This window comes from Hyperolius riggenbachi, chromosome 3, assembly GCF_040937935.1.
Source record: "Hyperolius riggenbachi isolate aHypRig1 chromosome 3, aHypRig1.pri, whole genome shotgun sequence".
NCBI lineage: Eukaryota > Metazoa > Chordata > Amphibia > Anura > Hyperoliidae > Hyperolius > Hyperolius riggenbachi.
The window spans coordinates 149,451,145-149,463,926 of record NC_090648.1 but is presented as its reverse complement, the minus strand read 5'-3'; the positions used below and the strand labels follow the sequence as shown (position 1 = coordinate 149,463,926).

Here is a 12,782-nt window from a genome sequence, read left to right as displayed (position 1 = left end):
CACTCTGTGGGAGCCAGAACTCTTAATGGTTAGTAGGGGTTCAAAAACTTATTTCACTCAATGAAATGCAAATCAGTTGCTATCTTTTATTTAAGGTTATTTTTTCGATTTTCCTTTTGATGTGCTATCTGCCACTGTTAAAATAAACCTACCATTGAAATGATACTGTTCTGAGACTTTTCATTTCTTTGTCATTCGACAAACTTACAAAATCAGTGAGGGGTCAAATAATTATTTCCTCCACTGTATATGGTAAAATACATGAGGGTGTTTCGTCTCTGATTCACTTTAAAGGACACCTTTGCGCTTATTAAAATTTAAAAACGGGAGGAGCGGGCATGTGTATGCATACCTATGAATCTGCCACCGGGAGATTTGGGAGCAGGATACAGCAGATATAAGGGTTACCCTGCTCCTGCACAAGTCCCTGCGGTGTTAATTACTATTCCCCTTCCTGGTCGCCATGGATGGTGGGGAATAGTGTAATTCGGCTTCCAGCTATTGCTGGCAGCCAAATTACAGTGTTTTAAAAGTAATTTGAGCTCCGTCTTTTGACCGCGCCCAAATTACTCACTGAGCACAGCTATAGCCGTAATTCCTTTGTGTCCAAATCTCCCGCACGTGTAGCCTCTCTGCTCCCTGTTCTTCTCTGTCCCGCTCTGTTACTATGTAATAATCCCAAACCTACTTCCAGCTCAGGAGGATCAGTGCAGACAGCACAGGTGCTGCCCGGCGACGCGCATCCTTGATTTTGCGCCTTGGGCCTGGGATTGTTCTGCGTATGCGCACTATGTCACAACTAAATAAATGATTTTGGACTTTTCTACACCCTGGAGTGTGCTGACTCCATCCTTGGGAACCCTGTCGGTTATCTGCAATGAAACGAGCCGTATCAATTGTAATTTCGATCAATTTTCAGCACAAATCAATCAAAATTAAGATCAGACTGGATGGTAAATTTTGGTCAGTCAAACCCGGTGGGGGGGCAGTGGTAGATTGACAACCCATAGCATTGCATTGTATCGAACAATGCAACGCTGCAGTTCGATAGATTATCAAAAGATTTCATGATTTGCCACAGTAGGCATAAATCTATGCGTATATGGACACCTTTAGATTGCGAGCCCTGCTAGAGACACTTAGTAAAATGTTGTTGCTTTCTAAACACAATCAGAGTACCTGAGGAAGTTTATTCTCTTATGGCATTTTTTAGAGCACGACAACTCTGTATTTAGACCCCCCCAAATAAAATATATATATATATATATATATATATATATAGGATCTTCTCAAAAAATTAGCATATTTTGATAAAGTTCATTATTTTCTGTAATGTACTGATAAACATTAGACTTTCATATACTTTAGATTCAAATACACACAACTGAAGTAGTTCAAGACTTTTATTGTTTTAATATTGATGATTTTAGCATACAGCTCATGAAAACCCAAATTTCCTATTTAAAAAAATTAGCATATTTCATCCGACCGATAAAAGAAAAGTGTTTTTAAAACACTGTGGGATATTGTGATGAGAAAGTTGAGAGGCGCAAGACCCAACACTCTGGATGAGCTTAAGGCCGCTATAGAAGCATCCTGGGCCTCCATAACACCTGAGCAGTGCCACAGGCTGATTGCCTCCATGCCACGCCGCATTGAAGCAGTCTTTTCTGCAAAAGGATTCCCGACCAAGTATTGAGTGCATAACTGAACATAATTATTTGAAGGTTGACTTTTTTTGTTTTAAAAACACCTTTCTTTTATTGGTCGGATGAAATATGCTAATTTTTTGAGATAGGAAATTTGGGTTTTCATGAGCTGTATGCCAAAATCATCAATATTAAAACAATAAAATGCTTGAACCACTTCAGTTGTGTGTATTTGAATCTAAAATATATGAAAGTCTAATGTTTATCAGTACATCACAGAAAATAATGAACTTTATCACAATATGCTAATTTTTTTGTGTGTGTGTGTATATATATATATATATATATATATATATATATATATATATATATATATATATATATATATATATATATATTTTCTGTAGGTTTCTGAATGAGAAGCTGTGCCATTTTAGCGGAAAATCTGTGTACTATCAGCCTCCCGGGGCCTAATTCAAACAGCTGTCACTGGGCAGTATTGTTCCTGCGGTAATAGCATAGTTCTTTGACACTGGAAAATGTCTTCTTAGAGAATGTACACATCTGCACTTGTTTATATTATACTACACTTTGTACATTTACTACAGCACTTTGGTTTAATGGTAGTGGAAGATTGAAGGCAAAATGTGGAATCATGAAAGCCTTTCTTTTCATTTAACTTGGTGAATTAAAATGGGCAAAGTTTGCTTCAGCCATGTGGTGGTTCCCATTAGTACGCTGTGGAGCTCTTTGGCTCTCTACATTGATGTAGACTGACTCACAGTCAAAATATTGTAACTAGCACCTGTTGCCGCAGCTGTGCTCCGATTTCAACATCTGATCCTTGCCTCCTCCTGACTTGCTGGCTGTCACTCTGTGCGCGGCTAAGTGCAAAGCGATCGGAAGGGCAAAAGCCAAAGACTGACTGTTTGTTTGCACTGAAGAGATCTACAGATTTCCAAGGAAAAAAAAATGTACTAGCACATCAGACATGTTCAAAGCGGCCAATTGTCCGTACTCTTTTGTTTCGCTGGTCTTGACAGAGCATTATGAAGCAGGTAAAGGATTATCTCAATATTATCTTGACTGTGTTACTTTGTGTGACGAAAGATCACTTCAGGCCCAAGTTATGTTCATTTATAAATGTTGCTTAGTGTGTGTTTCTCAACAACTGTTCTAATCCTTTGCACTTAGGATTGTGTACTTGTACTTGTGTAGCTTCTAACCGGCATTGAGCATAAGCTGTCTACATTTTATGTGGTGATCTTAATTCAGATTCTGAGAAACAGCTTGAAGTAGATCTAGGCATAAATGCCAGGATTTTTTTTTCAGTCTATCAGACATTCAGTAGTTTATCGTTTGCACGCAGTGATGGGCTGGCGTATGGAACGCTGAACAAAGTATGTATAATAAACTCAGGAAAACAGATACTCCGCAGCAGGGCTGGATAAATGAATATGTAATGCAGGAGCCAGCCTCTCCAATCCAGTAGCCAGATGGGGAAATGTTTTTACAGCATGTATGGTTACATATGGTTGGGTATAATGATTAGCTGTATTATTGCTTATATCGGGACTGGGTAAGATCTGGGAAATAAGGAGTTTATGACTGGTGCAGAATAATGAGTTGTCAATGGGCTGGCACCTAAAAGTTTTTTGTTATTTTATGGTTTGCTGGTTGCTGCATTCCATATTCATTTGTTCACCCTGCATTTTCCATGTTTCAGAGACTTAGGGGTCTTTTTACCCTCTTGTGTGTTGCTGGTCAAATTTTCAGCAACACAGTGACCCTTATTCAATTCACTTTTTCTCCTAAGTTTTCTCTTTGGAGATAATTTTTCATCTTCTGTTTAAAATAACTTTTCAGCACTCTGCAATTGAAAAAGTGGGTGAAAAAGTACAGCCAACATTATTCTGGGTATTTTCTTGTTTGCTAGAGGCTTATAAGGCATTTTATTGATAAGTTGTAAAAATATCACCTAAGAGAAAACTTAAGAAGTGAATGAAATAAGGGCCTGTGTGTGTGATACGCATAGACTGCACTGTCTGATATTTCCATTCATGTGTTGGGTAAAGCAACGTGCAAACGCAGGGGCAATTCCATTCATTGTAAATAGAAGGGATCTGCACTACATCGGAGAGAGAACTGGAGAGCAGCATAGGTGCCGTGCGTTGCTATGGCCACTTGAATTGCAAGCAGTAGTGAAGGGGCCTTGCTTAGGTTTAGTACTGGTAGGTGTAACAGGTAGTCTAGCCTACAAGTGTAGCTGGTTTTGAATGCTGTAAATCCATTGACTCTCTAACGTTCAAAATAAGATGCGGTCAGAGGTGGCATTTATGTGAGATACAGTATTTGTCACAAAGCCATGGTAAATTGGATACTGTAAGGCTTGGAGCTCACTAGAGCGCTTTCAGTCGCGACTCCTGGCGATTCCAAAAGCACTGGGCTAATGAAAGTCAATGGAGCTGATCCCACAGGAACATTTGTGATTTTGTTAAATTGTGGGGCCTGCAGCATTTTTGGAGCGATTGCATGGCAATTCAAACTGCAGCATCATTTTTAGTTGCTGTACACAAGAGATTGAGTAATTTAAGAAAGTAGTCAGATTTGAAATGTGATGTATATTATCTTGAAAATGAACTGAAAGTCAAGCCATGTTTTTTAATTCCTGGGGCTTCAAAAACGTTTGAATTAAGAGTTTCCTATTTTATTTACATACAGTCATAAGCTTGAGATCAGCAAGGGCACACAGACGTCAGGCGACGTTGGGGCGGCCGGGAAGCCGCGTCGTCCTGTGACATTTTGTTCGGGGGGGGGGGGGGGGGGGGCAGTACGGTGATTGACGGCTTCCCGTCGCAATCGGTGTTTCTTGTCCCCGGGGACATGAAGCCGTGGCGGCTAGCTGACCCTGGATGTCGCATGCGGCTTCTAGGGCCGGCCAAAACGACGCGTTAAATTGGGATCGGAACACCGCGTTTGCGCAATCGACGGTAACCGCACAATGCTAAACGCTCCCATTCACTTGAATGGGAGCGTATAGCCGACGAGTCCCGAACGCTTGGCGGTAAACGCCACCAAGCATCCGTGTGAACCAGCCCTTACAGGTGCAATATCAAGCACTGTGATCAGACACTGCTCCTGTGCAACTCCAACCTCAGTATCTATCTATATATATATATCCATATAATATCTATATCTATATCTATATCTATATATATATATATATATATATATCTATATCTATATCTATATATATATATATATATATATATATATATATATATATATATATATTTGCAAGAAGGCACTATATTACTACAGGTGTCAATGTAAAGGCAAGGCACCTTATAGTGTTTGTTTCTCATGGAAACATTTAGTCACACAGGCCACTACCAGCATTTGGTAATGTCGTTTACCGTCAGGATCGACCAACACTTGCATTGACATGAATGGGGGAGTATATACAGGCAATTGCACAAACGTCAGATTGGTTGAAGTTTATCTGACATTGCATGTAGCGTGCCAACAGGAATCCATGCCAAACTTTTTTTGCCCCATTGCAGAAAAGTGTTAAAGCGGACCCAAACTAAAAAATTTGTAATTCTAAATATTTAGTTGCACCACTCTGACACATACAAAGATAAATAAACACTCCTTCAAGCCTATGAGCATTTCAGTGCATGCTTTTCACCCTTCTCTTTTCATTACTAGGGTTATACAGGTGGTAGCCATTAGCAAGTCCTCCTTTGCCGGACACCTCCTACTGACCTACTCCACCAGTCTGCCGGATTCTGTTCCGGCAATATGAAAGGAAGGGAGGGGTTTCTCCAATAAATGTAAAATATTTTATATTTGTCATCATGCAGCTGAAAAAAAGCTGTTATTTAAAGGGAAGATCCAAGCAAAATAAAAAATGAGTTTCACTTACCTGGGGGCTTCTACCAGCCCCATGCAGCCATCCTGTGCCCTTGTAGCCACTCACTGCTGCTCCAGTCCCCCACTGGCAGCTTGCCGACCTCGGAGGTTGGCGGTCCGCATTGCGTACATTTTTACGCATTCCCGCTAGTGCCTGGAACATTAACACATACATTTTTACGCGTTACTGGTTCAATGAACGCAATGAACCAGTAACGCGTAAAAATGTATGTGTTAATGTTCCTGCACTAGCGGGAATGCGTAAAAATGTACGCAATGCGGCCCGCCGACCTCCGAGGTCGGCAAGCTGCCAGCCGGGGACTGGAGCAGCAGTGAGTGACTACGAGGACACAGGATGGCTGCATGGGGCTGGTAGAAGCCCCAGGTAAGTTAAACTCATTTTTTTTTTTTATTTTGCTTGGACCTTCCCTTTAATATTATAATTTAGAAAATAGATTTTATTTCTGAAATCTTGTATTTTTAATTTGGGTCCACTTTAAGCATTGACTAAACATACCACCCACACAGGCCTGTGTGAACCGGTCCTTAGTTTACTTTGATTCAGGCAGATGTCAGCTGGGCTTTGCAGTACACATCTGGGAAAAATGAACTATTGCTACTTGCAAGCCTCCTTCTAATTACCCTATTTGCTTGTCTGCATTAGTAATATTCTGACTGTTATGCTGCATACACACTTGAGATAAAAGTCTCTGGAAAAGACAAGATCACAGACCAATTTTACCCCATTCAATGTAGTATGAGAGCCATACTCTACACAGTCTATTCTATGGAGCTGAACTCCCCATCAGACAGAAATCTTTGCAAGATGCTGCACACAAAGATGCCCTTACACATTCAAAAGATCATTATCTGCAAAAGATCTCTTCCTGCAATAGATCCATTCCTGCAAAATGCATTAATAGTCTATGAGATCTGCAGATCCTCATACACACCTTGTTTAACAGACTTCATCTGCATATCTGGCAATCATCTGCAGATCTTAAACTCCATCCTGGTGGATCTGATCTGCAGATGATCTGCAGATGATTGCCTGCTAAACAAGGTGTGTATGATGATCTGCAGATCTCAGAGTGCACACGGAGCTGCGGAGTCAGAGTTGGAGCAATTTAGGGTTCCTGGAGTCGGTGGTTTCATAAACTGAGGAGTCGGATGATTTGTGTACCTAATCCACAGCCCTGGTAAGTATTAGACTAAAGAGCCGGAGCCATTTTGGGTACCTGGAGTCGGTGGCTTCATAAACTGAGAAGACGGAGTTGGAGTTGGATGATTTTTGCACCGACTCCACAGCCCTGGGCCTGCACTGTGTATGTTTTGTTTCATGCAGATTCATGAAGTAGGAACTAGAATTGCAATTCTCCAAAGCACCGCATTGAAAGTACGGATTGTGTATTTGCATAACTCCCCCAGGTTGTTGTTTTTTTTACTTCAGTGATGGTATCTTAGCCAATTTGCAAATTGTTATACGAGCATGGTACAGGTTGTTACTTACCTCTGAAGAAGTGGATGCTCTTATATGAAATGTCTCGTCTATGAGGCTATTTTTGTAGCATGTATTGTATGAGTTACTCTATTTCCCTAAACCACAACTAGCTCACCTGTGTTTAGGGTTGTTGTACTGCTACACATAATGGTCATCAGTGTTCCATTTTGCTTTGTCTTTTAGAGATGATTTGAGATGTTGGCACCCTGTTTGTCCAGTCGGATGGACCCCAGCCAGTCATGGCTTCTGAACTCTGTCAGACCATCTCTGTGGCCAAGCTGGAAAGACACAAGAATCTCTTCTTAAATTATCGAAACCTAAATCATTTTCCTCTGGAATTGCTGAAAGATGAGGGGCTCCAGTATCTGGAGAGACTTTACATGAAGAGGAATTCTTTAACCACTCTGGTAGGTGTAAAGGATAGAAGTAAAAAGGTTGCAAAGCTGTAACTGTATCTGCTGCAATATTTAAGGTTTCCCAGAAGTCATTCAATAGGAAATCAGAATCAGGAAACTGATCACACCCCATTTATAAAACAATGAAGAAAGTCAGTTGCTCCTGGATCTGTTTATGTTGCTGAATATTTCATTAGTTCGTGTCATGCTGGCAAGCTTAGTCACATGGGCTTGAATGCATGATGGACAGTATCAACCGGTCTTACTTCATAGATTATAGATGTGACTTGAGTAAGTAACGGGATGTTAAATCACATGGTAAACAGTTATCTTCTGAAAGCAACAGAAAAGTATCCTCTCTAGAGAGCTCACTTAACATAGTCTTACAGAAATAACATTTTAATGGTAAATTGGCAACCATATTGGATGATATACAGTGTTCTTCCCAGGCTCTTTTACCCGGGTGCTCCACCCGGCTAGTTTTGGTGAGCACCCGGCTGTCATCGGCTCACCATCTCCTATGCTGTAAGCAGAGTTGATCACAGAAGCACCAACCTTGCATTCTCATCTCGCCCCACCCGGCTACGTTTTCATGCCACCCGGCTACGTTTTCATGCCACCCGGCTACGTTTTCATGCCACACGGCTGGAAAAAATTTCTGGGGAGAACACTGGATATATACAAATTTTTATGCACACAGTCAAAATGAATATTTTATTGCAATAACCTTGTGCATGTACCTTTTTATATAATTTTGTGCATGCTGTTTCTAAGAGATCATGAATATTTGATTGGCCTTTTCTCCATATTTCATAAGCTTGGCTAATAATTAGGATCTAATCAGCAAAAAGTGCAAGAATGCAGTTTGATTGTCAGTGCCAGCAAATAAAGGAGACAATCGGCCTGAACTCATTCACTTTTTCTCCTAGGATATCATTTTTCATTTTTTGTTTAAAATAACTTTTCTGCACTCTGCAGTTGAAAAAATGTAGATGAAAAAGTACTGCCAGAATTATTTTGAGTATTTGCTTGCTTGCTTGCTTGCTTGCTTGCTTGCTTGCTTGCGGCTTAAAAGGCATTTGATTGATAAGATGTGAAATATCACCTAGTAGAAAAAGTGACTTGGATCAGGCTCAATATGAGAAAAAAATATGATAGTTCTCAACCCTTTTGGATCAGGCACCCAGGCATACATAAGCATCATATCTAAAACAGTAACTTCAGTGATATACCGTACTTTATATTTTCAAAAGTATAACTTCACATTTTAATGCAATGTATCATTTTACTCCTTTAGCCTTCTAATGGCACGTGGAGTGTCTTAAAGGGAATCTGAAGTGAAAATAAACTTATGAGATAATGATTTGTATGTGTAGTACTGCTAAGAAATAAAACATTATTAGCACTGATATGAGTCTCTTACGGTTTCCAGTACAGGAAGAGTTAAAAAACTTCAGATGTTATCTATGCAAAGTAGTATGCATAAAGTAGTGGGCAGCACTGTCTTTTAAAGTTCTTATCTCAACTGTCTCTCATTGTTTCTTCTTTGTTTAGGGTTTTTCTGCAGTGAAAAGTTCAAAGGGTCATTAGCCTGCTCTGTGAAATCATTTAAAATGCTGAGTGTATTGTGGAAACTGCAATTATTAGAGAATGATGCAATGTTATATAAGAAAGCTATATACCTGAAAATAAAAAATGACACTATTTTCTTTGCTACTAAAGTTCTATTAAATATCCATATTATACAACCAATTCATTATATCCTGAGTTTTTTTTTTCACTTTAGTGTTACTTTAAGAAGGCAAAAACCATGGGCGGTTTACCAGGAGCATAACTAGAAATCATGGATCCCCCCCCAGCACCTCTCTGCTGGGGCCCCATTAATGTTCACAGCCCTTCACATGCCTCCCCTTGGTGACCCTCACAGCTTGGAGGTCCATCTTGCAAGGGTCAGAAAACAAGTGTGGCCATCAGAATCTTCACACCCATAACAAGTATAGCTACAAAACCACCTAATCTGAAGTATCAGAGAAATGGAACGCTAGTAGCTGGGGCCGCCACAAACCTCTTGGCCCCCTTGTAGTTGCAGGGGCTGCTCCTCCCTAGTTACACCCATGTGGTTTACCTACACTTGTGATAATGGACAGCTTGAGCTTTCAAAAAAGGAAAAGAAAAGGAACTCTGATGGCCTATATTTTTACTTGTGCTTCAATTAAACAAACCATAGTCTACAGAAAGAGAGGATCCAACATGTTGGGAATGTTTGGTCATCAGTAGTGGCATCATGTCACACAACTAGTGGGTCACTATACTGCACTTGCACGAGATATCGGCAGCTGTAAATCTATGCAGTGTTCGTTTTTCATCATCAGTTGCAGTTCTGCTGCATGAGGATGCATTGCAAATGTCGTCAAAATCATTTTTATTTGGCCAAAACACTTCGCACTTTAACTTGGCAGTTGCTTAAAGTGACTCTGTAACAAACGTTTTTTCTACCATCCTACAAGTTCCTAAACCTATTCTAAAGTGATCTGGCTTACTGTAGCTCTTTCTACTATAACCATCTCTGTAATAAATCAATGTATCTTTCCCCTGTCAGACTTGTCGGCCTGTGTCTGGAAGGCTGCCAAGTTCTTCAGTGTTGAACTGTTCCTCTATGCACACTCCAGTGTGTGTTTTATTTACATAAGCCAGCAGCTTCTCTGCTATCTTATCAGTGATAGAAGAGAGCTGGATAAAAATCCTCCTCTGGAGTCTGTGAAAGGAGCTGGTCTGTCACATACTGAGGAATTAACAACATAGGTAGAGCTGTCTGCAGGAAGCCTGTAATGTTCAGTGCATGAGAGAAGCTGGGGACAGAAGGTAAACACACACAAGTGATCTCTTGAGATTCAGAAGTAAGGCTGTATACAGCCTGCTTGTGTATGGATGTATTTTCTATGTGTGGACATGCTGTACATCAACCTACTTCCTGTTTTGGTGGCCATTTTGTTTGTTTATAAACAAACTTTTTAAAACTGTTTTTGACTACTTTTAATGCGGCGGGGAGCGGTGAAATTGTGACAGAGGGTAATAGGAGATGTCCCCTAACACACTGGTATGTTTACTTTTGTGCGATTTTAACAATACAGATTCTCTTTAAAGGATATCCGAAACAAGTGCAAGAAGTTCAGTTTAATTTAGACATGCATAGCGAGGAGGCGCACTGCCAGGGCTGCGCATGCGCCATTGCAGATCTTCTAAGGGGGCAGTGTTCCACTGGAGTGGATCTCAACCACAATGAGGGACCTAATAGACTTCGGGGGAAGTGGGAGAGAGAAGCCCCAGGTAAGTTAAACAGAACTTCCTTTACTCGCCTCTGTTATCCTTTAAGGCAGAGTTCCCCAACCCTGTCCTCAAGGCCAACCAACAGTACATGTTTTGCAGAAAACCACAAACATTCACAGGTGGGGTAATTGCAGCAGAATGATTAACTACCTCTGTGGATTTTCACAAAACATACCCTGTTGGTGGACCTTAAGGACAGTGTTGGGGAACACTGTTTTAAGGGAAACAGACTATAGAATACACCAACAATGTAGGTATTATAAATCAAAGACAAATATAGGAGCTGAAATAATGTTTGATGCTCCAGGTCAGCCTGTACTGAATTTTCAGGGCACCTATAAGAACTGTAGTGAAAATAATGTAATGCATTTAATTGTTTGTTTGTTTTTACTACATTCATTTATAGATTATTTAGTCAGTATTTGCTCATTGTAAAATCTTTCCTCACCTCGATTTATAGTGTAAAAATTATCACAGGTGGTGACCTCTTTAGTGCTGTCAGGTACAGCTCTTCAGAATGTCTGTTTTTGAGGATTTTGAAGCCATTGAAAATAATGCCTGGTCTCCCAAGCATGCACTGAGAGGAGAATTCTGCACAGCTAAATAGCCTAGGCTAAGCATCACTGGGAGGGTGGGGCTACATACAAATATACAGCAATATTTGTATAGGCGTATTGAGCTTGCCCAGGACGCACTTGACGGCGGGAAGCCGAAGAAGACTACGCGAGGCCGGGTGCCGAACCTGAGTCAAAAACAAAACTAGCCAGCGGTGGGGACCGGTGGGCACTCGAGGAGCGGCGAGGGCACAGGACGGCTGCAGGGGAAGCCCTGAGTATGTGATTTTTTTTTAATGTACCAGGGTTAAGGTTAACTTTAATACTTGTTCACAACAGTTACCCTATGTATCAAAAGTAGAATTCCAAAACCCCTGTTTGAATCATGGGGTCTGATTCTATAAAGCAAGAAAGCTTTCAATTTGCCTATTTTCATTTCCAGTCAGGTGCAGAATCTACACAAAAAACACTCATTATTCTGAATATTGTAGGAGGAAACTAGTGAAACAAAGTGAGAATGCCTCTTTATATGGCATCAGGACCATATTGCTTGACATATCTTATGCTATGGAACAGGATAGTTGATCTGTTTTTAATTTGTTTTTTATGGCCGTAGTGTAAACATTTGTTTCCATTACATCCATATAAGTGTGTTGGTTTTTTGTTTGTTTGTTTTTGTTCTTTGGGGGGTAAGAATTTGACAAAGCCATGCTTCCACCACACTAGGCTTGGTATCTCATTTCCTTGTTCTCTTTGTGTTTGTGTTTTTTATGAACGTGTCTTAGTTTGTAAGTAAATATTTGTGGAAATGTTTACTTAAACGTTTTCTTTATTTTGCAGCCAGAAAATCTTGCCCAGAAGCTCCCAAACCTTGTTGAATTGTAAGTTACTTTGTTTAAATGCTTTATTCCCACTAGAGGGCAACAGCACACTGCCTTTGTGCTCAAACGGCTTTGCGCTGCTGTCATTCAGTTTTTCTTCTAACTGTGTCTCTTTCTCATTTCCCACCATTTGGTTCTTTCACTGTTCAGCCAAGCATAATGCTACATAGGTCCCCGTGTGGTACTAAAACAGCTCTGACATTAGCAACGCAGCCATTACCTAGGAAAAGCAAGGCACACTATGTCAGTGGTGTAAGTACTGGTAAAAGTGCCGTGCACGGTTTGCACACACCAGTTTTACCACTGTTAAAGGAAAACTGTAGTGAGAGGGATATGGAGGCTGCCATATTGAATTCCTTTTAAGCAATACCAGTTGCCTGGCTATCCTGCTAATCCCCTGCCACTAATACCTTTAGCCATAGACCCTGAACAAGCACACAGCAGATCAGGTGTTTCTGACATTTTTGTCAGATCTGACAAGATTAGCTGCATGCTTGTTCCTGGTGTGATTCTGCAGGCAGATAGCTCAGCAGGGCTGCCAGGTAACGGGTATTTCTTAG

The 12,782-nt window shown here is 40.6% G+C and overlaps 1 protein-coding gene across 2 annotated transcripts in view; it reads left to right on the top strand.

Annotated features, from left to right (window-relative positions):
- LRRC28 (leucine rich repeat containing 28) overlaps window positions 1–12,782 on the top strand; it is a 56,232-nt gene that overhangs the window by 5,316 nt on the left and 38,134 nt on the right. Inside the window, exons 1-3 of one of the 2 annotated variants that reach the window (XM_068275132.1) lie at window positions 2,527–2,707; window positions 7,249–7,472; window positions 12,182–12,222. In XM_068275132.1, coding sequence (XP_068131233.1) covers window positions 7,305–7,472; window positions 12,182–12,222 — 209 coding nt within the window. In that variant the 5' untranslated portion in view covers window positions 2,527–2,707; window positions 7,249–7,304. Of the gene's footprint in view, window positions 1–2,526; window positions 2,708–7,248; window positions 7,473–12,181; window positions 12,223–12,782 lie in introns of those variants that run through there. The other variant, XM_068275131.1, reaches the window with a different exon arrangement.